We start from the raw sequence: 27,610 nt of genomic DNA, 5'->3' as shown, positions 1-27,610 counted from the left end.
CCGCCTCGCCTCACTGAAAGGACAGGGAGGAGAGAAATGCAAAGGGATGTAAGATGGCAGAGCTACAAATGCTATTAGAGGAGGAAATCCCTGCCGGCAAAAGAGCTCTTGTGGAAAGCTACCAGAACCTGTCCAGGGTCGCGGAATACTGTGAAAACAATTATGTGCAGGTAAGCGACGCCTAACTGCCTTTAAAAATGGTGAATTTCTCTCTTATCTCCGTCGTGTCTGCGGCGCTGTAGTAGAAGTGAGTGAAACCACAGGGACAGGAAATGCTGCTCGTAACGAAAGGGATCCTCAAACCGCTACACGGACTGGCCTTTTACACCGGTATAATGACTCAGTTTCAGCTCCGTGCCGTACCGGGCTGGGCTAGCTTTTATTATCGTCTAGTTCGGGGGGCTCGGCCCTGCGTATCGGAGCCGTGTTCACATTCACAGGCTATAACGTTACTCGATGTCAATGTTCAAAGCTGCTGGGGGCTTTGAGAGGGTGTGTCGTTGTTATGACCAAGTGGTTTGTCACCGACTGCATTCTCTTTGATAGGTGCCTGTGTAAGGAGTCCAAAATCTCGGCCCTCATTGATTTATTTCGCCATGATTTATGGCTGTCGACCTACAGCCTCATATGTTATTATTTATTAATAACAAGCAAGCGGGCGTTACGTATTTAGGCCACATAATGGTGTTGTTATGGGAAATTTCGCAGGTGAATCTTACGATAAAGAACTATTGCAATCGATAGTATTTTTTAGAAAGATACTATGGGAATAGCAGAGAAAAGCTATAAGCCCATATAGGAAAATATTGTAGGAATATTACTGTGCACCATAGGAAATACAAGATACCATGAAGTACGATAAGGTCACCATAAACTCACTGTAATAGTAGCTCACTCACTGAGCATCACAGACACACTATATAGGCTACTCCCCATATGATTATTATAGGAATATTATAATGTTTTTTCACCAGGCTTCCTTATGAACGACTAACATTGTCAGGATCCAAGCCTATAGCATCTACGATCACTTCGGAGGCATCATTTAAGTAGGCCAAGGCCTTGTAGACTTTTGATACACATGTAGCAGGGATAAGCATGCATCATGTAAGAGTCAAGATGTGTATTGTGTGACTACAGGGTTTTTCACTAAAAGCCACTCATGCTGTGGATATGAAGGCATCTACTACTACAGTGTTTCTAGAGACCAGGGTTGAGAGCACACTCAGTGATAATTTGCATGTAATCAAATGCATGTTTCAAAGTAATTGTAGGCATGCAGGCTTCTTTTTAGCACACAGATTCAGTGATAAATCAGTGTCAATAAAAAGATAAATTTATGGCCTAAAGCAGTGGTTCCCAAACTGGGGTCCGGGGCCGCCCAGGGGTCCTTGAGGGGGGTTCCAGCAAAATGAGGAATGGTTTCATTATTATTTCATTCATTATAAAGAATGTTATAGGAATGACTTTTCTGATCACAGGCTTCACTGTTATTTCCCCACCTACAATATAAATAGTTGTCCAGTTCTGTACTAAAACATCCAATAACAAAAGGTTTTCTCAGATACAAGGCTCCTTCAGACAAAATCAAATCAAATGTGGATCCATGGCCTAATGTGTATCTATTGGTGGGGGCTTGGCATGAAAATGTGTGGGAACACAATAGGCCTTATCAGCCCATTTGGTCAGAGCAAAGGGTTCCATAGTGGGAGAGTATTTAGGTGAATGTAGGTGAGAGTGTGAGTGGACATCATAGACCACCAGTGGTTTTGAATAGTGCGGTGTGAATGGCCGTGAGCTCAGCTGTTTGAGTCCTTTGACAGACCGACACACACCAGGGACCCCATTGTGCTCGCGCATGGCAGTTATGCCATTGTGGCACCTCAATGTAGAGTGTGTGGCTGATGCCCAGAGTTGCACTGCAATAATATGTCAGATCACTTCGTCCCGCTTGTCACCAGAAATGCAATGTAGGTTACTCTCCACGCATGCACAAACACACACTCACACACACACACACACACACACACACACAAGCAGTTCTAGGTTGCAGTGTTTTCACTCCAAGATCATTAGTTATGCAGAGAGCTCCACGAGAATTAAAATATTTTGTTCAAAGGTTGTGCCAGATTATTTTTCAGGCTTTACATGGCACATGAAGAAACGTCTCCCTCTGTCATAAACCCTGTTGATGAGGACAGTTTGGGAGGAAATGCTAAGCTTCTGTTTATAGACTTTCACTGTTGGGTTACTTTCAGTAGCAATGGGTGAGAGGTAAACCTGCACACTCTGGTCCAGAGACCAGGTGGCTGGTATATTGATTTTCAATGTTCCCACAGGGAATGGATTAAATTTCAGTAATCTGGATTATTGTTTGTATATTGGATGATTGTTTTGGCAGACTGCCTCTGGTTGTCACCAGGTTGGCAACGTGACCTTTCTGTGTCAGCCTACTCACTACTAGGCTGTGACTTCATTCATAAACTCATACATAAAACCCAGCAAGGATAGGGATTATGCTCCCCGCACCCAACCTCTCAATGTTAATTTGTTTGACATTTTTCCTGATCAATGATGCTCACAGATCAGCAGTTGGGATTACTTTAAACTATAACATGATCAGATTCGTATCAGCAGGTCACACCGCTAAAGGAAGTGGAATTCCATGTGTGTGAGGTGTTTGTAGATTGGCAGCAGACAAGCTTGACCCTGTTTTGTAGATTCCTGATGTGTGATTGATGCATCTACCACATAATAATTGATTAAAACAAAAATCCATGGCTAGTTGTGGAATGCAGATCTGTGATTTGTAGCTAATAATTTGCTAAGCTATACCAGGGCAAATATTTTTAGGCGATGTAGATGTGCAATATTAGGCTACATGCAGCAAGAATGGAAATTAGCAAAAGGGACAAAACTAGGGTGTAGCCTATATTCTGAGTGGGCTATAGATAATAAAAGTTTGATGATGGCTGGTCATAACTTTTTGCAGAAATGCCCATCCTCATTGCCTCAAGATGTTGCCCATAATTACCTGTGCATATCTGTGACCCGATAGGTCATGATACTAATAATGATACCATGTCATTCACCATTTTAGAGTGATGTGACTAATGTCCAGAATGCACCGTGACTCTGGCATTTTATAGATAACTGGCCTCATTCAGATTCATGCTCTTTAAGTTTTCTGGCATTCATTAAAAAAAAATCAGCATTTTGCCAAGCTGCCTTGTTAGTAAAAACAAACATCATCAACTCATACACCTCATAATTCATGATGATGAATACGGTTTTTCATGAACAAGGGACCAAGAAATTTGAACTGACACTGGAGCTGTAAATCACTCTGGATCAGCTAAATGCCTAAAATGTATATATTAGTCCAAAGATCTGAATAAGTGTCTTAAGTACATTCACACCCGCATTATTGAATTATTCATGTTTTTTAGTTTTGAATTGACACTAGCCAACATTTATTGTTTACAAAGGCCTTAAGCTCTTATTCCATTAATGAGAAACTCAAACAAGATAGCTGGGACATACTGATATTAGCAGGAATCTAGAAGCATGTATGCACCTCATCCCCTTTACTGTTGATTTTCACAGTCCGTGTCGGCTCACTTTCCACGGCAATATCTGGAATATTCTGTTTATTTATGTACACAAGGATATTCATGCGTGGAATATGAAGATGCATGTATGCAGCTTCTCCTGAATAATGACGTCTGCGGGGATATGAAAGAAAATTATCCAGAATGATGCATGCATGTAAACACACACACTGGACAAACATAACAGGGAATGAACAGTAAGGAGAATGCGAATGTGTTAGCATACGCTCAGATGATGTACTGTAGAAATTGGACATGGAAAGTGTTTCTGTGTTCAGAATAAAGCTCTGAATTGGGCGTATTGCTCCCGATGGAAGACCATGTTTTTATCTTTTTTGTCATGTATTGTCATAGACTTAAAACATACATAGTTCATCTTTATCTAGGTGGATTATAGGCATAACTGGGGATGGCAATTTATTAATAGATGCAGCCATACTATCAAATGGAATAGCAAAAGTGTCATAAACATCAAGTTATGCCATGCACGCCTTGATATGGAAATGCACACTGTGTCATGTTGGAGCAAAATTGAAGCGTTTCATTCCCAAATGAGATACTCACCATTTGAAAAAGTGACAACTACCTCCTAGAAAATGATTGAAGGTATGAAAGTAGTATGCTATTGAAGTTATTACCTTTCTTAATGCCTTTGCTTACAAAAATAGTAACATTTTGGATGATGTGATCAGTTTATGGGTCACTTTCCAGGAATATATCTGAATGCATTTTCCAACTGTTTCACACCTTCATTGTATTCGATGGCGGTTTTCAGCTGTGTTTCTCCACAGAATGCCCAACTGTAGTGGAAACCAGACTGTTTTTATAATTTTTATGAGCAGAAAAACAACATTAACAAATACACAAGGAAGGAAAAGTCATGGAAATGTCGTGAAATTTGACATCAGGGCCAGAGTGTTTGGTCAAGCTTTTCACATGGTCTCACTGAGTTGTGAATGAATCAGATGGGCTAGTGCTAAAGGGTGGAAGCTCATGAATCTACTAAATATGTCCCAGTTGTTGACCCAACCCGAAATCCCCCTTCGGCTCACATGACACCCCTCTGACTCATAGCTGTTTCATTCATGACTCAGGGCTTTGTGGATATATCCAACACACACACACACACACACACACACACTGGACTTTAGTATGATATGACACTCAGTAATTGCATTATTTTAGTGCATTATTAAGATTCAGGCCGGCGTTTAAAAAGAAAAATCCCAAGAGGAACGCTTACAAAAGCCTTTTGTAAGCTTATTATAAAAACATTATATCTAAAAGAGGGAGAGACGGAGCGAGGGAGAGAAAGAGAGAGGGAGGAGAAGAGATCCATCATGAATAATGTGTATTAGGGAGATGTATTATTACCCTGGGTTTTCTACGCTGGATATTTTCAGGCCACTTTAATTAGTTTGATTCCTTTGGAAGTTTCACCTCTCTTTAAATCCCAGCTCACGCGTTATCTTCCTCCTCCTCCTCCTCCTGCACTCACTGCACTCTGTTAAAGATAGCAGTGTGTATTTCTGTCTACCTTTATTCTTTATGTGTGTTTCTAGGTGTCCGTGCCAGCTGTGTGTAATAGAGAATGAGTGTGTGTGTCACTATGCAAGTATTGTGCTTCTTTTATTGGGTGTGTGTGTGTCTGTGGCTGAGAGAGAGAGAGTGACTCATACAAATAGTGAAATTTGAATCTGCAGTGTGTCGCTGTGCATGTCTTATCTATTTGTTTGTGTTGTGTTTGTGTGTCTGTGTGAGAGTGTTTGTGTGCGTTTGTGGCCTTCCTTGGGGATATAGGATACGATACGATATGATATGACACATTTTACAATAGTAACACACATCATACACAGGGTGAACATACAATCACATTGCACATAAAACACATAATCACACTACATTCAATTGCACATAAATATGATGTAGTAAACAATGTATATGAAGTATGTAGGCTATATGACCTAGGATAGGATGTATATGATGTGTATGTATATCACCAAGGCCTTTAAAATTGTAGGCTACATGGAACATATCCAATTGATTGATACATTTTTTCTGTTAAAAACTTTTAATAAACCTTTTTAATAAACCTCTATAGACATAAGAAACTTCTTTTGATTCTAAACTACTACTTTTTTTTTCTTTTGCTAGTATAATACATTTTTGTATGTGACACATTCAAAGACCTGTAAAACTCCTCATAACACTGAGGGATAACTTCAGCTACCAGCAGTCTTACTACCAGAGCTCATCTTGACCAGTTCACACTCCTAACATTAGAAAATATCATTTTGAATCTATAGGCCTAAGTATTTCATGGGAATATTAACATATTTACATTCATCTAATATTGACCTAGAATATTAATTAGGATATGAATAGGATACTAAAAATGATGTGATCATGCTACCATCCTAGCATTACTTACGTCAGCATGCATTTTGAGTTGACCTAAGTGCTGTTAGAATCCTCTACCCACAATGCTTGTTCAGTGTCAAAAGTGGGGTTTTGCTTGGTGTCAAAAGGGCATAAGTGCAGTTACGCCCTTTTGGCAGTAAACAAAACCCTACTTTTACTGTTACGGCTTTCAGTTTTTGTTTAATTAAAACTTATGGGTCATGATTTCAGTTGTGTCCTTTTGGCACTGAAAAGATCTCACTGAGACCTTTCAATTGATATATAATACTCATATTCGCCCAAAATCGCACTTACGCCCCTTTGGCTCCAAGCCCTCGATATGATGGTATGTAAAGCCCTATGAGACTTCACTGTGATAAAGGGCCATATAAATAAACAAGACTAGACTAGACTAGACATAAACAAATATAAATCGGCATTTCCCAAGCTCAGGGTCGAGGACCTGTGCCAGTCTCTGTGATACTGCTGAGTGCTGCTGGCTGCTGGCTCTCTCTATAGAAGGGTTAGTCTGTTTTCTGGTCTTATTTCTAACCTCTCCACACTCACACTTGGCCGGAGACACCCACAGGTTGAATTTTTTAAATCCTTTAATTGAGATAAATTGAGCGGTTAATTGACAACGAGCTCAGCCGACCTGCATGTAAACCCGAGTGATGAAAAAGATAAATTAACATCGCAGGTCAATGAGGTCGGTCAGTCCTGGTTCCTGTGATGGGCAGCCAGGGTTCTTCTGTCTCTTTCAATCTGATATACATGAGAGACTCCCCTCTCGATTATCCTCTCTCTAAGGGCGGAAAAATATTGTGTGTGTGTGTGTGTGTGTGTGTGTGTGTGTGTGTGTCTGTTGCGGAACAAAAGATTTGAATTGCTGTTTTGCTACTTAAATCAAAATCCTGACTATTTTCAACTATTTGTGATTATACACAACCAATTCTGCAGCTCTGGCGTGTGTATACAGTCTATGCATGTGTGTGTGCATATGCATTGGTAGCCTATGCATATACCAGTGACAAATGTGTTACCATGCAAGTATCCCCATAGGCCAAGTGTAGTGCAGGCCTCCAAATAAAACTAAATAGACTATGATTGTTATTATGAAATAAAGAACCAGTGCTGCTTCCATCGCAAGCTCTGACCCCATGAGAAACGAAAAGTTGCTTTTGTGTGCTGTGATGATGGCTAATGGCTATGGTTTTACACTTGCCATTTCGACAGGATTTTTGAGATCGATTTGAAAGATTGGATTTCATGAGACCACATCGCTGTATATCGACCCTTGACCTGAAACTGGCTGTTGTGCTTCTCTGTTGAATCCCTCTCTCCCTCTTCATCTTTTTACATTACTTATATACTCATTCCCTTTGTGCGCTGTGGCTGGATTGCGTCCAGACTACTGAGAAGGCTCACAGTGCGAGCCGGTCCATTTCAATATCTGATTTTGAAGATTCAATAGCAATGTGAGCAAAATCCAATATTCGTGCGCCCAGACTAAATGTGTGCTTGTGTGCTTGCATTGAAATGATAACCGTAACCAATCTGCCATGCAGATTTTCAAGAGTTTTAAATGTGGGTTACAGAAATCTTCCAACAGTGATAGGGGGATAGTTTGGAAAAGATTGGCAACCCCCTGGCGGAGTGGTTCTGCGTGAGGTCGCATTATCCCTATGTTGTTTGCTATAAATATGTGTATTCACTATTCAGTCCCAATGCTATTAAAGGCATCCTGAAACAGATGGTTCCCGCAACAGGGAGGAGGTTTGGGATCCTAAGAAATGTCTTGGCATTCCTGCCCACTGGGCCGAGCTCCCACCATGCACCTGTCCCATGTTATCCATCTGAGTCATTCGGAAGTTATTGTTGTCCAATTCCAGGCTGCTTTGCATTCCTCAAAGTCGTTCCCTCTGAGACGCGTGAACTCTGGTTCACTCCTCTTCAGGTCTTAGCCGGGCTGTGTAGGGGAAGGCAGCTGAGAATGTACCGTCCTCAAAGAGCAGTGTTTCCTGCAAAAAAATACTCATTCACTCCCCGCTCACAGAACTGATAGAGGGCTAATTTTGTTTCTGAGACCCAGGTTCTTTCCTGGGCTCACTTCCCCTAAGTGTTGCAGCTGAGGAATGGCTCTTGCTACAGAATTTAGAGTAAATCTAAGGCGTCACCCACTAGACAACAATGTTGAAACAAGGAAGAGCTTTTACTGATCTGTTAATATTTACTAAAACACATTGGTATACAAATGAGTGACAGTCCAGGAAATTTGAAGAATCAGCCACATTGATTTTGTTTGCATCATCAGTATTGAACATGCACAGCATTCACTGATTCTGCCCTCTGCCACCGTTCTATTTCCTCCACTGACCCGCTCATCTCATCCTCTTTTCTTCTGCTCTGCTCTCTCTTACTCTCTCCCTCTCTTTCCTCCCTCCTCTCCCCCCACCAGGCCCAAGACAAGAGGAAGGCCCTGGAGGAGACCAAGGCCTACACCACCCAGTCTCTGGCCAGCGTGGCCTACCAGATCAATGCCTTAGCCAACAATGTGCTGCAGCTGCTGGACATCCAGGCCTCGCAGCTGCGACGCATGGAGTCCTCCATCAACCACATCTCCCAGGTAGGTCAGAGATGCACACACACACACACACACATCCTCGACATGTTTGAATGCATTTTTGAATTTATTTAAATGCCAAAGGTTAATATAAACTAGTTGTGGGTACAATCTTTGCTCCTTCAGCTATAGCAATTCACAGAAATCCTGCTAAAGTATACAAATCCTTCGGAATGCATGTTGTGTGGAGAGAATAACCAATCAGTACAGACCAGCCACTGACCAATCAGAAAAGAGAAAAGTGGGAGCTTCACTTCTCCCCAGTCATCATGTATTTGCAGATGTACTTCATGAACTCTGCTGTGGGACAAAATGGACAAAATTCACACACATGTAGAGAAAAAAATGCAAATGTCCTGTGGTTCACAAAACATATAATGCACAAATATGACATACATTTATAAAACCTATTTATTTCAAATGACAATACATTTATTCAGGGTTGTGCATTTTTGCAAATTGTTTCCTATTTATTTAGATATCCGTTTCCAAAACACAAGCGAAAAGTTATTTATTTGTGGATAGTGGGATGTTTGTGGATCGCGGTGCATTTTTGTGGATTGCCCTCTGTGGGTTAAGCTTTATTTAAGTCCAATAAAATCTTCCACACACGGCCACTGTTACCACTGTGTGTCACAATACCAAAGCGCACTGTGACACATTCACACATTATAAAGACAGACAGATACGGCGGGGGCATGGATCATGCTGGATCTGCCAACCCTCCACAACCCCTCTTCAGTCCCACTTGCTTCATCAGCAGTCCTCTCTGTATCTCTCTCTCTCTCTCTCTATCCCTCTCTCTCTGCACTCGGCCACCCAGCCTGTCAGCCAGCGATTGTCCCCGTCCCCTCCCTGTGTGCTTCATTAAGCCCTGTCAGGGATGAAGCGAAAGCCTGACGCCAGCACTCTTGCCTGGTTAGCATTCTCAGCTCCCGCTTCGCCCCGCCTGCTGCGAGACGGAGCGGAGTGGGCCGCAGTCAAACGACTTGCCATGAGAGTCTTTTAGCTATTGATCCTCAGAGATGGTCAGTGGTGCTGAAATTCCTCCCCGCGTTATTTCCTGTAGAGGTAATGGTACTGTAGAGCTCTATAAGCACATACTGATGTGAACAGATGACAGCATCCCATTACAGAAGCTGACAAGTAAGAAGGTTCACTGGGACTAAGAGATCAGGGCAATAAGAGGGACACCTTAAAGCTATTATTTGAATCGTCCCTTCATGTCATCTAAGATAAAGGTAATTCTCAAAATATGCATCGCTTTCTTACCAAAAGTGGGATTTGATCCTACCATGAAATGATAATTGGGCCTTGAATCCAATGATTTATCCACTCAGCCACCCCAGCACTCCAGTTACAGTGTTACTGGCCATGTGCCAACTTCATAAAGACTTTATGAAGGCCAGTGCAACAGACATGGATGCATGAAAAGATATGAAAAGGCTCCTTTGCTTGGAGATCCTGCTGAAACATTTGTTAGTCAGAAACTTGGCATATCATGTTGGTGAAAACAGCTATCTCAGTCAGAGCAAATATCTCAGTGAGAGATGAGTTGAGAACAAATTGGTTGAATCTAAAAGTGTGATTGTAAACCATAATTGGTTGTCTTTCTCTCATGTGGTCCTGTGAAAAGTCTTTGATGGATACTTGCATGAATCCAAAATGAAGTAAGCTTTTTTATTTTATCCAATTTTTGCTTTGATTCTGCTTTTGCTGTTGGTTCCCGCCTTCACAGGTAAAAGAACAACTGTGTTCAGGTTATCGGTCACCTTGTTATTTATCTCAGTGTTTGGCCGACTCTTACAGGTATCTCCCCAGGGCTTCAATTCATTATCCTAGCAGTGATGTGTCGAGGGAATGAAATGTTTTAGCTTGCTCGGTTGTGCCAAGGTTTTTTTTCTGGCACGACTTGTGCAAAAATGTCTTCATTTGCCATCATTTGAATGGGATGGTATGGAGAAGGTAGGCAACTATTGCTGCCAGGATAGTGTCCAAAATTCCCATCTAGGATATAGAAAGCCCACTGAAAACGAGGTTGACACAAAATTTGACAAGGAAAGCTAGCTATATGCAGGAATCAAGGGCATTTAATCAAGGGCAAGCTATAGAAGCCCACCTCTTCTCTGCGCCTGTATCAGTTGCGTTGAATAGTTGTGTTTCTGCTGACTGTGTCTTTGTATTCACTTCTGCCGTCTCATCCCATACCAGTGTAATGGCGAACAAAAGCTAAGTGCCTCGTTTTGATTCTGCTGCAACATAAAACATTACAGGACTCTTCCCATGAGTCACTCTCTACCCCTGTTTTCCATTTCATTGAGTCCCACTGTCAGTCAGCTTGCTTTATGATTCATCCATTCCTTTTTTCCCCCCCAACTCGTCTTGTCATTCATCCGTACGGTGACCCACTTGTGCCTCTTCATCCTCAGCAGTCCTGTTAAAGGATTTTAGCTCCATTTCAATCGGTCAAATCCCCTCCAGTGCGAGATCAACCTCGAATTATATCCGAGTGTAAATCCGAACACTGATAATGACACAGATACAGACACTTGTGAGGATTTGTTCATAACCCCCCTAGTAGATTATGTTCATGCATTGTCTGTCTTTGTGGATTAGCCGCCGAGCCGTATATGAGCTCATTGAATCACAAGTCTGCTGACACCCGTTGAAATCTCAATACAGACGACATCATGCTCTCTCGCTGCCAATAACGCACCGGCAAGAGTGAAAGAAATACCTCTGCAGTAATATTTAGAAGCTGAGTGGGAGGGCATCACTCACTTTTGATGGCTTTTGATCAGACGTACAAGTGCAGCCGGTGTAGAATCCCCCCCTTTTCATACATTTGCTGCACTGCAGTTGCGAAAATTGCTCCACCCCCAAGAGGTCTTGTTTGGAAAATGCTGCGTTACTAATGCAAAATAGACGGTTGGCAGGGTGTCAGTTCTGCAAATGGTGCCACTGAACCGTCGAGAGAGTAGCATTTTACTCAAGCAGAGATTCATTAAGCCAAAACTATCGATACAGCAGTTAACATGTTGGCCTTACAGCTCCACCATCTGTTCCCAGACAGATAGGGAGGTTGAGCGGCAGCCAGATGTTTATTACTGTAAAGAGATTACATAAGAAGAAGAGAGACAGAGAGACAAAGGGAAGGGCAAAAAGAGATCTGTCCTCAAAAGGTTAGAGAACAGTTATTATGTCTAGACGTTTCCTAAAGACAGCCGCACTTGCATAAGCTGAGATGACACTTCATTTTTTCAGTCTTCAGTCATGCATTCATATAAAAGGCTGTAGGGTCTACTCGTCATCTACAGATGTAGTTGTAGAAGTCCTGCTTTTTACATGCGTGGTGCACTGCTGCTTCGCCCTTGCCTCGTTGTCAAGAGGAATTCTGGACAGTCCTTCAATGCTAATACGGTCTAGATGCAGTGGGCTGTGACAGCACATGTTGTTTATCAAATGCTGTACATCCATCACCACGGACGTGCGCTGTCTGTATATCTGAGTGACGACTGAGATAAGTTCATATTCTCAGCGTCTATCCTGTCACCGCTTTCCTCTCTCATCCATTTCCTGCCATTTCTCTACTCTTTGATCATGACAGTCCACCAGAATGAGGCTCTAGCTTTCCATACCTTCTCTCTCTCTCTCTCTCTCTCTCTCACTCTCTCTCTCTCTCTGTCTCTCTCTCTCCTCTCTCCCTTTCTCCAATCTGCACTCCAAGCTCGACTCGCCTATCTCTGGCAGGAAGTAGGCGGGTCTTCTTCGTTAGTTTCCCAGCTCAAACTGGGCGTGAGCCTTCGGTTTCCTCTCCTAAAAATAAGAGCTTAGCATGTTCTCTATATATATCTCGTACACAGTGCACGGACTTCGCGTCAGACACGTCAAGAGAGAGAGAGTTTTGCACGGCAGGCAACAGCGACCCAGAGTCGACTTCACAACACAGAGAGAAGAGTAACAAAAAAATAAAGTTGACTCCGACTTGACTTGTCTATCAGAGTTTCAATCTCCCAGTTGGTTTCCTCATCTGCAGCTCCCAGAGCGAGGCAGTCGCAGCAGCGGGGCTGCTGGGTTGACTGATTGATGCGTGACCTCGTTGCTGTGTGGGTCACACACACATAGAAACACACATACACCCAATATCACACATGTACATATACTCAATTCTGTGTCTTCAGGATCTAACGTGCAGGAAAGTAGGGAGATGTACAGTAGAATTAGCATCAGTCACGCACACTATCCTTATGAACACACACACACACACACACACAGTTACACACACTCGTCCGTCCTCCCTCATTCCTTCACCTCCTTTCGCTCAGCCTTCCCCCTCTCCCTCCACCCCTCCCCCCCGCCCTCCTTCCCTCCTTTCCGGTTTCATCTATCATTCATAAAGTCTCTCGTGAGTGAAGGCCCGTCCGCGGAGGCGCCCGCTGTGAGCGGCTGCTGTGAGCGATGATGACTGTAATCGGAGAGGAGATGGAGGTCACTGGTATTTTAATTTGGTCCTGGTGTGTGAGGGGGGAAAGGAGGGCTTCGTCAAATGGTCCCCAGGGTATAGGCCAAGAGAGCAGGATGGTTCAGCAGTAGTTCAAGCTATGGACCCAGAATGTGTTTCCAAGGAAGAGAAGTAGGGCTGGGTATCGATAAGCCTTAAAGCAATAAACCGGGTAAAGCCTCCAATAACATTTTCATATTAATAAATGTCCATTTTGCTAATTTCTATCACTGACTGATATAACACACCGGTGATTAAACCTATATCCAGTTTATGAAAGCGTTTCCATTTGCTGTTCTGATAGCTGTCTGGTAGCTCTTTACTCTGTCGCACAGAAAGTGATGCGTTGGATGGTTTGTTTGGAATCAATAGAAGAAGAAGAAGAAGTGATCTCTGGGAAGTGCAGTGCAGAAACACCACAGCAATGACTGTTTATTAGCAAAAATGTCATAAAAATAAAAAACTGATAATCTCACTTTAAAATGATTAAAAGGTACCAAAACGCAACAAAAAGCTGTTAGATTCTTGCAGTGGGAGCTCTGATTTTATTTATCATAGCAGGAGGCATGCGCAATAAAACTGAAAATAGCTCACTCTCTTGCATAATGAAATGTGCATTCATCCAACAAAGAAAGCTATCAGAAAAGGTGTCATCGTTGGACCGGGAACCAATATTAGTATCAAATTATTTGCAAGGATACCCGTCCCTACATAGCTGAGATGAAACTAGTACAGTAGCGACAGTCTGAAAGAAAGTAGTTCAAAACCCCAGGCCATGAAAGTTTCTGCTGCTACTATGAATAGAAAGTGGGGAGTATTTTTAGAAATATTCATAGTATTCTGTCCCATCACCACACGGCCATTTTGGCAGAAAAATGACAGGCGATTGTAATAAATTAACAGATGATTACAATGACAGCCACAGCCGACCAGCTGTGTATATGAAATACATTCAGTTTTTTAACTAACAAATTGTCTCCTAACAATCCCTCTCTCTCTCTCTCTCTCTCTCTCTCCCTCCCTCTCTCCCTCCAGACGGTGGACATCCACAAGGAGAAGGTGGCGCGGCGAGAGATCGGCATCCTGACCACCAACAAGAACACCTCGCGCACCCACAAGATCATCGCCCCCGGCAACATGGAGCGGCCGGTGCGCTACATCCGGAAGCCCATCGACTACACGCTGCTGGATGATGTGGGACACGGTGTCAAAGTAAGAGTTCGCTACGTCAAAATAAAAGCCCCCCCCCAGAAGTTATTTTAGTGTCTAGTAGTGTGGGCTTCTCACACCGACCCCATTTGTTTGGTCAGTGGTGCGTAAAATATTATGTGTTGGTCTTTTCACTTTTTAGCCACTGGTATTGGAAACATCCTCACTATATTCTAGCTGCATGACCCCCGAACCGTTGCAGCTAATTACTAAACTCATTATTTTGATAGATCGTCTTGAATCCCAGTCTAAATCAATTTTGCCCGACAGGAAAACATGCACTTAGAGTCTAGTTCACACCTGGCACTTTCATGAGAACAAACCGACTGTCTACTTGCATAATTACTGCTCAGACTTCTCGCCAATCAATATGCTGGCCTTTTAGCTAATTAAGTACAGACACGTGAAAATGTAACACACACACACACACGCACACATCCGAGTGTAATATGCTAAGTTGCTGGCAGACTGCAGTTGAGAAAGCTTTGCTTGGTCTTGTCCAAGAACTGGAGGGGTTCACAAGTTGGAAGTTCTTGTTGTGTGTGTGTGTGTGTGTGTGGGGGGGGGGGGGGGGGGGCTCCAGAGTGTAAACAAGACAGATATATCGTGGCCAAATGCTGCTGACACCATCACATCCCCTTCTTGAATTGTGGGAAAATATTCTTTCAACTCTTTTCCGCCTCATTCTCCCGTTTTTTTTATTCCGTCTCCCCGGGATTCATCCGCTCTCTTTTCTCCCCTGTTTTCTTCCCTTCTTTTCTGACAAGGTTGTGCGTGTGTGTGTGCGTGTGTGTGTGTGAGTGCGGACGCGCCATTGTGTGTATTGATTGTTTGTGTCATAAATTTCCGCAGCATGACACGTTGGAGTCAATCTTTTCATCCCTCTCCCTGCGTCTGTCTCTGTCGAGATAGTGGCTGCTTGTTGATTTTCAAACGTCCGCTGATTCAAATGCAAAAGCTGCCGTTTCCCCCTCTGAGAAGCGGCACAGACAGACAGAGATTTGGCATGGCCCGCTATGCAAATGAAGCATCATGAACAAATGCTGCAATCAAATGGATCTGCAGAAATGATGTGCGTAGATGCTAGAAATTGTGCGCTTTCTTGTTTTGTTTTGTTTTATTTCCTCCCAGATATACCTGCGTAAGAAAACAGCAGCGCACTCTGTCAGCACTCTTTTTGAAAATACATGACTCAGACATCCGTGAAATGACTCCAAACATTTGGGGGAGCATTTTTTAATTCAATTATATTTTTAGAACAACTGGAGCCACTGGAGTCAGAATGAATGAATGATTGGAAGGAACGAAGGAATCAAGGAAGGAATGAAGAAATGTACAAATGAAAACTGGGAATTTCAGACTCTCTGGCTACTGCAGAGATTCAGGCCGTCCATTTTGAATTCTCTGTGATTTCTGTCTGGCTCTTTGCTGAATGTGTGTGTATGCACGTGTGCGTTCACATTTGTGTGTGTGTGTGTGTGTGCATTCATATGTGTGTGTGTGTGTGTGTGTGTAGCTGCATGTGTGTTCATGGATGTGCATTTGTCTGGCTCTTTGCAGACAGAAAGGCATATCAGATTCCGTCTTTTCCCCCCAGAACACACTCACACACACACACACACACACACACACACATACAGTACATGTCTGTGAATAATTCAGAAGCATTGATATCAGCTCAAAAAACCCACTACCGCACCAGCCACAAGACAGAAAGGGAGAGAATGCTGTGAATAATATGGGATGATGCATATGTGTGGGTATGTTTGTTCATGCGTGCTTTTGGGTGTCGTGTGTGTGTCTGCATGTGTGTGTGTATGTGTAGCTGCTGGTGTGTTCATGCATATATGTGTGTAAGCATCTTATTAGCACCCCAGTCCTTACGGCCTATTTCCCCTGGCTGGGTGGAGTTCCCCGGGGATTCGCCTAAGGCCATCAAGGCGTGATCGGCCCTCCTGCGCTTTCAGCTCCTTAACCAGGGGAACTCACCCGCGGACCGCCGGGGAGACAGACTCGCGCACGGAAGATCCATTCACACGTTTGAATGTGCTCACCCCCTCCGCCATAACAGCCTTTATTGGCATTGCTGGCAGTTGCCCGGGGTGACAAAGTTTCACCCACCGCCGGGCCGTCCCACCAGTCTGTACACCTCACTGGGGTTATTTACGACCGCGCCCGTGCATTATTACCCACGCGGTTCTCACGCACCGCTTAAAACGTCAGCAGAGCCCGGTGTACCTCAGACATTACACATTATTTGTAGTGCGCCTGCCGATTAGAGTGGTTCTGATTCTGATTATAGACTGCAACACAAGTCTAGACACTGACGTACACAGAGTAGGCTCATATGCATACACACACACACACACGCACACAAACCTGTTAATGTTATAAATAGATGGATAATGTAATGACATCAAATTATTACATTAACCGGCCTTTATTACTTCATAAGGTGTGTAACATTTTTTACTAATGATGTAATAGTAATATGTGGGCAGTGGTGGCCTAAAGGTTAGAGAAGCGAGCTTGTGACCGGAAGGTCGTCGGTTCAATCCCCCGGACCGGCAGGATAAATCTGGGTGGGGAAAGTGAAAAGCAGCGCTTGCCCCTCCCTCATTACCACCACTGAGGTGCCCTTGAGCAAGGCCCTTAACCCCAACTGCTCCAGTGGAGCTGCTCAGTGGCCAGCAGATCAGACTGTGGTTGTACTGATCAGCTTCCAGGTGTGAATGTGTGTGAATGTGATCAGGGCGTTCCTGAAAAAGAGAGCATTGCTCTCAGTGAAACTCCCCTGAATAAATAAAGGTTAAAAAAAATAAAAATAAAAATATCACACTAATTATGTAATAACCTCACTTGTTACATTGTTGGACAATTATTATTACATCTTCAGTTAAAAATATGTTACACACCTGTTGATGTAATCATTGCTGGTTAATGTAATAATGTGATGCCATTTAATAAATGAACAGGTTTAACTACATTTTCAACCCTTTTAAATTGTATTACATTTTGACAAGTTATTACGTTATCCAACAGTTACTACATTGTCAGTTGCCTCAGGATTTTTTGGTTTGCATTTATGACTAAACTTTAGTTTCTGGCAGGCAGCTGTCAAAGTGTGAGCATCCCATGCACTTTATCTTGATGATCAGCTTTTGCAAAGTACTTTGAACTTTGTTTTCTAAGTAACTTTAATCGAAAAACTATATTTTTCTCGAGGGTAGCTTTGTTTTAGTTCAGCTTCACGCAACTGGTAGCCTGTAAAACTATACTTTTAAAATAGCTTCCCCAACACTTAACTTAAACACACACACACAGTGGCAACTAGACTAATACAGCTATCAAAGATTAGAAGGGAGTGGAACTGAAGCCGAGATAAAACTGAATTTTTTTTTTTTACGCTTGAGTGTCAGTATTTTCCCTTATTAGTCTCCTTGATGTCTTATTCTCCTTCTCTCTCTCTCTTGATTTTCTCTTCATGACGTCCTCTCCTTTTAACTTAATCTAATTCCTCAGTTGGTTTGCTTCTAAGTGTGGTAACATAGCTGGTTGTTTAATGCTGTCAGCCTGTCACACTCTGTCACTAATGGGCACAAATGCAAAGATGTAGCCATTGTTTGTCAAATTTAAACTGGAAATGGATGCAGGGTAGATGCATGATGGGGGATTTCTATACTTGCTATCACTGCAATACAGAACCATTTATTCACTTTTTTATTAACCAATGAGCATGTCTTCTTTTCTCTCCTCTCTTTTTGCACTGCTTGCACTCAGTGGCTTAAGGCCAAGGTAAGAGATGGTTGTCTTCCTCCTCTTCTCATCCTGCTCCGATCAAACTCCAAGCAGCCAGGGTTTCCATACTCCCATTAAAACTGCCTTCCATTCGCAAAACTTACACAACAATGTTAAATTGTAATGATATGGAATTAAGTTTCCATGAAACAAATATGATTCCATGGAAAAATTTATTTATTACAGTGCATCAAAAGCATAATCACTACATAGCACAATATTTTCCTTATTCAACAATCACAAGACCAACAGTTGTCAGATGGTTTTTATGTATATGTTACAGTAAATGTAGGAAAATGGTAGATGTACATATGCCTTTTTGCGCTCATCCATACTCCTGTCAACAAATACCATCATCCCATTCCATATGCAATATGCACAATATCTTCACATAAGGCAACCAATCACCTCCTTACTCCTCCTCGCTGCCCCCTCCTCTCCCTCCCTTGGTCTCTCCCCCTCTCCTTCTGTATCTGTCTATATATCTACTGTATCTATCCATTGAAAAGTCTCTCCGCCAGTGTTTCCCCAAGAAATGTTTGTCTTGTCAGTGAGTGGAAAGCCATCTGAAACAGCATTTAGATTCTCCATTCAAACATGTTTTTCTAGGTCGAGTGACTTGTCAGCCTCACTATTCAATAGCAGGGGAAACACTGGCCTCAGCTATTCAGATTGCACCACAGCAGTATTTGAACTTGTCATTTCTCTCCTCTAGCAACATGGGAACAACGCAGCGGGGCGAGGAGGGACGCTATCCAGGACCAACCCCCCCACGCAGAAACCCCCCAGCCCACCCATGGCTGGTCGCGGAACCCTGGGGTGAGGACTTGGTTTTTAAAATGGATTTAACACACGTGGTTTGGAAAAGAAACACTGGTCCTGCTTGGCTACTGTTGTCTTGGGGGGCATTGCTGGCTCCTTGGCTGGCCAGTTTTAATGTGTGTGTGTGTGTGTGTGTGTGTGTGTGTGTGTATTCTTGTACACACAGAAAAAGAAGGGTTCTTCAAGGGTTCTTTGGTTAGGATAGTGGTTCTATATTGAATGGCAAATCATATTAAAGAACTCTTACTTTACTTCTTGTATTGCCTCTGTTTGCATGAGGACAATGAGTGGGAATCGTGGTGACAAACATTCTGTCGTTTACTATTCTCACTATCCTCCTCCTCACCTCTCTCTCTCCTTCTCTCTCTCTCTCTCTATCCAGGCGCAACACTCCCTACAAGACCCTGGAGCCGGTTAAGCCTCCAGTGGTGCCTAATGACTACATGACCAGCCCGGCCCGACTAGGCAGCCAGCACAGCCCTGCACGCACAGCCTCGCTCAACCAGAGGCCCAGGACACACAGGTAGCACAGACCCCCCTCTTCTTATATCTGGCTTGTACTCAGATAGAGCTAAAATGCATAAAAAACCAGGTGTAAATGCAGTGAAGATGCACTGAAAAGTCCATTGCGGAGGTTCTCAGACAGGAATTTGGCCACGTTCCTTCAGCAATCCACATTCAACAGCAGAACAAGAATTAAACGAAGGTGTGAGGATCCAACTAGGAAAGGCACAAAGTAAAGCAAACAGGTGGCAGGCAGCTCCAATAGTATCTTAAAGCCGGGGGCGTCAAATCACGAAATAAAATGGTATGGCAAACACCCAGCTTCTAATATCATTTGCCACCAAAACTTGTACTGATTATTTCGACTTCATCTCTGGGGACCAAGTGGAGCAGAGTGATGACTGACAAGATATTGTTATTACTTGGTCAATGTGATAAATTATTAGAGGTAGGTCACTTAAATATCTTGCTCACACAGCTAAGAGGGAGCAGATCCTGAATGCTGCCCTTATGTCAGTTCTTTTTTTAGTTATGGCTTCCAAATAGATCAAATTTGGACTCACTTAGACTAACATATGGCAAGTGACACACCTTAATAAATCCAATTGATGCCTATGCTTATACCTAGCTAGAGTTGAAAATAGTGTCTCATCAGAATGGAGAAAAGGGAGAAAATGGGAGACAAGTGAAACCAGGTGTGTACTATCAGTTTGGTCAATTTGTACAAAACAAATAATAGTGATGTCAAAAGCTGCATTAAACTGCCTTCTCCTGATCTGTTGCCTACAGTATACATCTATACATTGTAAGATAACTTTTCCAATGTGTGCATATAACAACGTGATTTCCTTAATGTCTGACTTGTTTAAATCTACATGTAGCGTTTTAAAAACATCAATATATCACTGTCAAATTAATTGTGACGCCTTGGTAGAATTACCGTAAACAAATGAGACCATGGTGGAGATGATTGGTCGCCGCTGTCTCATGCCAGTGGTGTTGTTAGTGCCAGTGTTTCACAAGATGAACACCACATTTCCCACATTCAGGTGTAATCCTTCCTCCTGTCTGATCATTTGAGCGCCCATCCCTGTAGCTCCCCTCCTCTTGGAGCGCGGAAAGGACAAGACATTGTGTAAATTTGCACTCAGATATTCGCTCAGTATTGATGTGCCAGTCAAAAAGACATTGCAGGCAGCCTCCCTACAGCATTTTCATGGTTTATTAGCCATAGTGACAGGAATATTGTTATGACAGAATGACACATGAGAGAATAATGATAGGATGTCAAATGTGGTCATGTAATTAAGTTTGATCACCTCTCTCTCTCTCTCTCTCTCTCTCTCTCTCTCTGTCTCTGTAGTGGCAGCAGTGGCGGCAGCGGTGGCAGGGAGAACAGTGGAAGCAGTGGTGTGGGCGTCCCGCTTGCAGTTCCCACCCCCTCCCCTCCCAGTATTGGGCAAGGTGAGTCTCACAACTGCTCACCAAAGGCATCCAGAATGTATGGATCTACTGGATCTTCCCTGTATCTCTCTGTCTTCCACTCTTCTTTTCTTGCTCTCTCTGTTCCTTCCTATTCGCATGCTCTCTCATTCAAATTTAATCAAATTCAGTCAAATTGAGCTTTATTAGCTTGAATAGAAGAGAACGGGATGTTGCCAGATATTCCCATGTTTAACAGGAATTATATATGTTCAGTACATTTTTAATAAATATATATATATATATACATTTTTGTCACAGAGTAAATGATAGCACTCTGCTTTAAGTACAAACAATCGTGTACAAAGTGGGTTGTTTCACACTTAGAAATAAGTTAATTAATACAATACATTCTCCTTAAGTCAAAACGCTAAAAATGATTTCTTGCCCTCTTCCCCCCCCTCCCCCCTCCTCTCACCCCTGCAGCGCCGCCGGCCTCGGCCTCGGTGCCCCAGGGCCCCGGCCTGGGCCCCATCCCCATGTCCCAGTTCGGCACCATCTCGCGCCAGATCTCCCGCCACAACTCCTCCACCACCTCCTCGGCCTCCATGGTGTCGGCCACCGGCACCTACCGCCGCGCGCCCTCCGTCGCCTCCCAGTTCTCCGTCTCCCAGCAGCCCCACCTCAACGGAGGCCCCGCCTACCCGCAGAACGCAGGTAACTGGGCTTTAATGCCTCGCCGGTTACTTGTGATTCGGTAGATGGTTGGTATACGGTAATACTAAAGAGTAAATACAGTTCTGATACTTCAAATTCAGTACCAGTTCTACAACAAACCGTTTTTGTATATGTTTAAAGTATGTTTCATTATCTGCGAGAGTTAATGAATGTCTTTCAATCATTGTACATACGCCATTTGATCAGACTACATCCACAAATACTCAAGTATTTAATCAGGTTTTAAATTATTTAGTGTCATAAAATCAATATTATTATTACCCAAAAACACACACAAACCTGATCAGCAGGGTTTTTTTTATACCCCAGGGAGTCTGCAGGTCCTGAGCAAGTCTTTAAATGTTTCGTTACCTGTTTTCAAGATCTCAAAAGACCTTGAATAGTGTTAAATACAGTCTTTACAGGTCTTAAAAACGTAGCAGTTTCTTGGTGTGCTATTTTGCAAGTCAGAGATTAGCCTAGTCATGCAGGTTTTTTTTTTTTCATTTTCATGTAAGGTAAGGTAAGGTGAACTCTATTATCCCAATAGGGAAATCTGGGCAGTCAAGGTGTAATACATAGATAAACACCAGATTAAAACGCAAACAAGTTAAAACACAAGCAGCAACTGAAAACAGTGAAGTCGTGTTCATGTGAAATTGGTCATAATTTCATTCTAACTGGCATTACAAGGTCTTCAGAAGTCTTAGATTTTACTTTATGAAACTTGCAGATACAATATAGCCACTCCTAGTCAGCAGAGCAGATTGGCAATGTATCGTTCTCCACAATACTTGGTTATCTTTGTGTCCCGCTGCATGCAGCCCGGTTGTGTCTCAAAGGTGCCTGGGTTAGCCCTTCAAGAGGATAATGAAGAGGAATGGTGAACCATGATTAAGGAAGTCAGAGTTGTTGAAACCTCCCCACCTAGACCCTGCTGTGCAGCACGTGTCATTACCTCCTCTAATTGAGTTACGACAGTGTCACTTTAATCAGTCGTTTTCAATGGAAGGAGGCAGGCAAGAGGAAATTCAAGACACACACACGCAGCTGCTAGACAAGGGGAAACCCAGGACATATGCATATGAGCTGTCAGAGGAGTGGAAATTTACTTTGGCATGCATCACTCTGAGCCATTCTCCTCTAATGGCTTCTCTCTGGGGACAGCCATCTTCCTTGGCTCAGAACACAGAGGGAGGAGGCTGTCTTGTCTGGGAACAGGGACACAGTGATGCGCAGCTTTATTTTCGCATTCAACCAGAGCCTTAAAATGGGATTTGATGTGATCTCCAGTGACGGCAACTCGCTGAACTTTAATTATAGTGAAAGATTACATGTGTATTGCAATCTCCGCGGGCTCCGATAGAAGTTGCCCCGCACCAGAAACACTTCCAGGACGCAAGGAAGCAAATTGACCCCCGCCCCCCCCCCTACGTTGAAGTCATGTAGTGTATCTGTGGATGGATGTGGCTGTGCGGTGTGAGCAGGGTGGAATAATAAGACATTACTGCCCGCTGAGACCATAGACGCCTGGTGATTTATGAGTCAGACCTGTCAGCCCTGCGTGTGTGACATCATGTCTCTGAGCGAGGGCGGCTGTGTTTGTATCTGTTTGTCTGTCTGCGTGTCTCTCTGGAACCGGATCATGCGGCTCGACCTGTGAAACGCTCCTCTTTTGAGAGAAGCCGATCTGCGCTACGTCATTCCTCCCGCAAAACTGCTGAACTGTTACCTTGTCACTGTTGTTATTTTTGGGTCTGTGTAGCGCTTTGCAGCTTTTTTTTTTTTTTTTTACTGGTAGCAGAAGCCTATTGCTGGCTACAGCGTTTGCTCTCGACTTAAAACGGATGCCGCCGCGGTATATTCTCAGGCTGAGATGAATGCCTCTGTAGCTCAGCTGAACAAACATGGTACCGTTCAGGAATGTGTAAATGGGTTGCTCAGCAGTGCTTCCTGCACCGTTTTGCTTGCTCACAAGCTTCTTTTTTCTCGTTCTCCTCTCTCCTTTTTCACTTTCTCTCCTCCACCATGACCTCCACCTGTCCTTCTGTTTTTTTCTCCTCCTCCCCATCCACCACCTCTGTCGCTCTCTGTCTCTCTGCTGCTGTCTGTCTGTCTGTCTGTCTATCTGGGTGTTGCCGCTCCAGTGTCTGTGGCTCCTCCTCCTCCTCCCATGGTCCAGCTGACACCTCAGATCCCTCTGACCGGCTTTGTGGCCAGAATGCAGGAGAGCAGTAAGTATTGAACTCACACAGAGACACAGACACAGACACAGACACAGACATAGACATAGACATAGACAGACACAGACATAGACATAGATATAGACATAGATATAGACACAGACATAGACACAGACATAGACACAGACATAGATATAGATATAGACATAGATATAGACACAGACATAGACACAGACATAGATATAGACGTCCACATACACTCACTTACATACATACATACCCATATACATATACACATATCATGTACATTTACATATATGCATACAGTACATATACACATATACTCATACATATACATATATACATACAGTATATGCACATGTATACGTACATATACATACTGTATATACAAATGTATATACAGATATACATATGCATATACATACAATCACACATGCAAACTCATATACACATACCTGCACTGCATTTCTGAAAATCTAATATGGACTAACACAAAAAAATTAAAACAAAAAACAAACACAAAAAAGTGTTTACTCACATACACACACACACAGACAAGGACAACACTAAGACAAACCTCAGACTCCACCCCTGTTAAAATGCACATTCATTCACTCTGAGAGGCATTCACTCACACACACACACACACACACACACACGCACCTTCTCCACGCTTCTCTTATCAGCGCTCTGGAAATGTCTCAGCATTCACACACTACCTCACATTCACACTCTGCGCTGTGGCTTCTTTACACGCCACACCTTTCTGGCACTGTCAGTATTTTAGGGTTGCACACACACATGCACACTCTTTACTGCTGCTTGAGTGTGTATGTGCGCGTGTGTGTGCGTGTGTGTTAAAGCGGAGACACCCCTCTGATGTCTGTCTGTTGCCATGGTGACAGATCACGGCAGGCGTGCGTTCTCCTCTCTGTCCACTGAGGAGAGAAAATGTGACCTGATGGCGCGTCCTGATTCACCACTGTCCTGTCTGGACGAATGTAGCTGCGCAGCCATCTAGCTGTCTGCATCCGCCTGACCAAATGCAACGCACGCTGACCTAAAAGAGAGCACTGGAAATGAATAATACAGTCCAATACAGACCTGGCCACATGCATATTTATATATGCATAGGTGCTTCTTGCTGTAACTGTCCAAATGTAATGTATGCTGCTTTTACACAGGCCTTAAAGCAATAATCCGTACTACTCTTACACAGACCTTAAAAGGGAACGTGAGATAGGAGTGATACGGTGAAATATAGTCCTTGTCAACTGCATACTTCTATTTGAATAGACGTGTCTTTCTCTGTCTTTCCGAACAAATGTAACGTGCGCTGCCTTTACACAGAACCGAAAGGGGATGATGGATGGGAGTAATAAAATCCGAGAGAATTGCTGTCATACAGTAAAGCAGTTTCAGCTGAGAGTAAGCTTTAATGCTTAAACAGTTTTACTGTCGGCAGTTAAAGCGGTGGAAAGGAGCGTGTAAGCGTTATGGAATTGAAGGAATGCGTTAAATTCACTTCTCTGGTACAATATTACCGTTTGTTTAATTCAAGAGCGGGCTTATGAATTAGTTAGATCAGTGGTGCAGCTGTCTGTCACACTGGACTGGTGGGTTTGAGACTGGAGGGAGACTTGGTCCATGAGGACTCTTGTGTCACAAGTACAAATGTGGGTAAAAGACTTAGTAACAAAACTCCCATCAGGATATACACAACTTTTTAAATGTCCTAAGAGGGGGCTACAGTAGTGATCAATAGGATAGGCATTAAAAAAATCCTGAATTGTCCCTTCAAGGCGTAATAGCTGGACAAACATCCCATCCTCTTGTTTTTGAAGAAGGAGATAGTGAGTCATTTAATATTCTGGGCTCTTACTCCAGCTCTCCTCTCAGTCTGCATGGAGTGATAAATGAACTGAATAGTAGTAGTAGTAGTAGATGCTGTGGGATGACTGCCTCACTGATGAGTCACCAAGACTCGTAGCTGCCCTCTAGTGAACACTTAAATCACAGCACATTTAATACAGCATTTAAAATTGACTATGGTCTTCATAGTAAGAGAGGTCTTCGTACAGGTTTCCTATTGGTTCCTGTAGACCTGGAATGTCTAGAAATATATGGAAAATGAATTTGAAAAATTTGGGAATTGCACAATTTCATTTCACATATTGATATAGTGATATTCGTTGCGGTGAAGAATAATCTTCAGCTATAGAATGATATGGTCTAGTTAGATTGCTATGAACTCTGACTCCAACCGAGCCAAGGAATGCAGGTTTTGAAAAGGTATGGAATTTTGAAATAGAACCCTGCAGCAAGGAATGGATTTTAGAAATACTTTGCAATACCCATCAGATCAGGTCAGCCGATACCTCCTCCTCCCCTCGCCTTTCTCATTTGCTCTCTCCGCCGTCTCTTCCAATTCTCCCTCTCTGTCCCCGCTCCCCCCCCCTGTCCCGCTCCAGTAACAGACAGCCCCGCCCCGCCTCCTCCGCCGCCCCCAGAGGACATGGCCATGTTTGAGGAGCCCTCCCCCCCTCCGCCTCCCCCGCCCGTGGACTACGAGGAGGAGGAGGCCGCGGTGGTCCACTACAGCGACCCCTACGCCGACGGAGACCCCCAGTGGGCTCCCAAGGCCTACTTAGAGAAAGGTGAGTGCCAGGGAAAAAGCGCCAGATCCAGGAAAAATCCTACACACTCAACTGCGCTTCTGTCCTGACGGTTTTCTTTCGCTCTGTGTGTCTGCCCCCCTCCCAGTCGTGGCCATCTACGACTACAGCAAGGACAAGGAGGACGAGCTGTCGTTCATGGAGGGCGCCATCATCTACATCATCAAGAAGAACGACGACGGCTGGTTCGAAGGCGTCTGCAACGGCGTCACCGGACTCTTCCCCGGAAACTACGTCGAGTCGATCATGCACTACGCAGACTAAAAAAAAACCACAAAAAAAACCACAAAATAGCAAAATGCCACTGCAGTTTCGAGCAGAGCTAAAACCGTGAAGATGTACAGTATGCAATCCAGTTGATAGCAGTTCACACAGCCTCCCGTTTTGAATGAAGTGCCATGTTGAAGTCTTGGGGAATTTACAAAGTGGTTGTCTTTTGGGAGGGGGCTTCATACTTCCACGGTTTTGTTCTGGTCCCCCCCAAAAAAAAAAAAAAAAAAAAAGCGTCGCACAAAGCAGGACAGTCCCGAAGCTTTGGAAGGCCAAGAGGGTCTGTTGGTTTACACTGTGGACTAAAGGGAGGAGCTAAGGACCTTTTTCTACCAGTGTGGCTGTTGGTAGAAAAGGTTAAAGTGCTTCTTGTAATACCAAGAGTTTAACGGTCGTATTTCCTTGGGGACTTTTGCCTCACAAGGACTTAAAGTACTGGTAGACATGGATTAAGCCTATTCCAGCGGAGAACTATCCAACAATAAAAACATAAATCTCAGTCTCAAAGTAGAGTTAATTCATGTCTATACAGCCATCCCAATACATTCGATTTGGCATATGATACCATGCATGTGGCTTTTGGCACAAATCTCCCCGCCCCCTTTATTTTACACTGTAGGCCAGCAGACCGGCCACACTCAAAAAGACCAACCCCCGTTCCCTCTCATCAACAAAATAAAAAAAACATCCATCTTACTTTATCAAAAAAAAAAACGTGAAAAGGACAAACGAACATCAACAAGTGCATTAGGACACGGCTGAATGTTTGATGCTGTCGACGTCCGAATCACAGATGTTTAAGGGAGGGGGAAAAAAACACAACAACCATGAGATATCTATTTACTATGCTATGT

At 43.4% G+C, this 27,610-nt stretch overlaps 1 protein-coding gene across 2 annotated transcripts; it reads left to right on the top strand.

Moving 5' to 3' along the window:
• The first annotated feature begins 21 nt into the window (after positions 1-21).
• LOC139926790 (abl interactor 1-like) lies at positions 22-27,610 on the top strand. 2 transcript variants are annotated; one of them, XM_071918625.2, is made up of 10 exons: positions 22-170; positions 8,470-8,637; positions 14,171-14,347; positions 18,858-18,961; positions 19,347-19,487; positions 20,832-20,932; positions 21,377-21,607; positions 23,755-23,841; positions 26,283-26,468; positions 26,575-27,610. In XM_071918625.2, exons 1-10 carry the CDS (start codon positions 54-56, stop codon positions 26,748-26,750), a joined length of 1,488 nt encoding a protein of 495 aa, XP_071774726.1. In that variant the 5' UTR covers positions 22-53; the 3' UTR covers positions 26,751-27,610. The 2 variants fall into 2 exon arrangements, with proteins under 2 accessions (XP_071774726.1, XP_071774732.1); XM_071918631.2 differs by lacking the exon at positions 23,755-23,841.

This window comes from Centroberyx gerrardi, chromosome 13 (genome assembly GCF_048128805.1).
Source record: "Centroberyx gerrardi isolate f3 chromosome 13, fCenGer3.hap1.cur.20231027, whole genome shotgun sequence".
NCBI lineage: Eukaryota > Metazoa > Chordata > Actinopteri > Beryciformes > Berycidae > Centroberyx > Centroberyx gerrardi.
This window is presented reverse-complemented; position numbering and strand designations above follow the sequence as displayed.

What these genes read in the sequence shown, in the direction of transcription:
- LOC139926790 (XM_071918625.2), top strand. Translation starts at nt 54, where the DNA reads ATGGCAGAGCTACAAATGCTATTAGAGGAGGAAATCCCTGCCGGCAAA. An exon ending in CCCTCCCAGTATTGGGCAAG is followed by an intron (nt 20,933 to 21,376) that starts GTGAGTCTCACA and finishes TCACCCCTGCAG; the next exon opens with CGCCGCCGGCCTCGGCCTCG. An exon ending in CGCCTACCCGCAGAACGCAG is followed by an intron (nt 21,608 to 23,754) that starts GTAACTGGGCTT and finishes TTGCCGCTCCAG; the next exon opens with TGTCTGTGGCTCCTCCTCCT.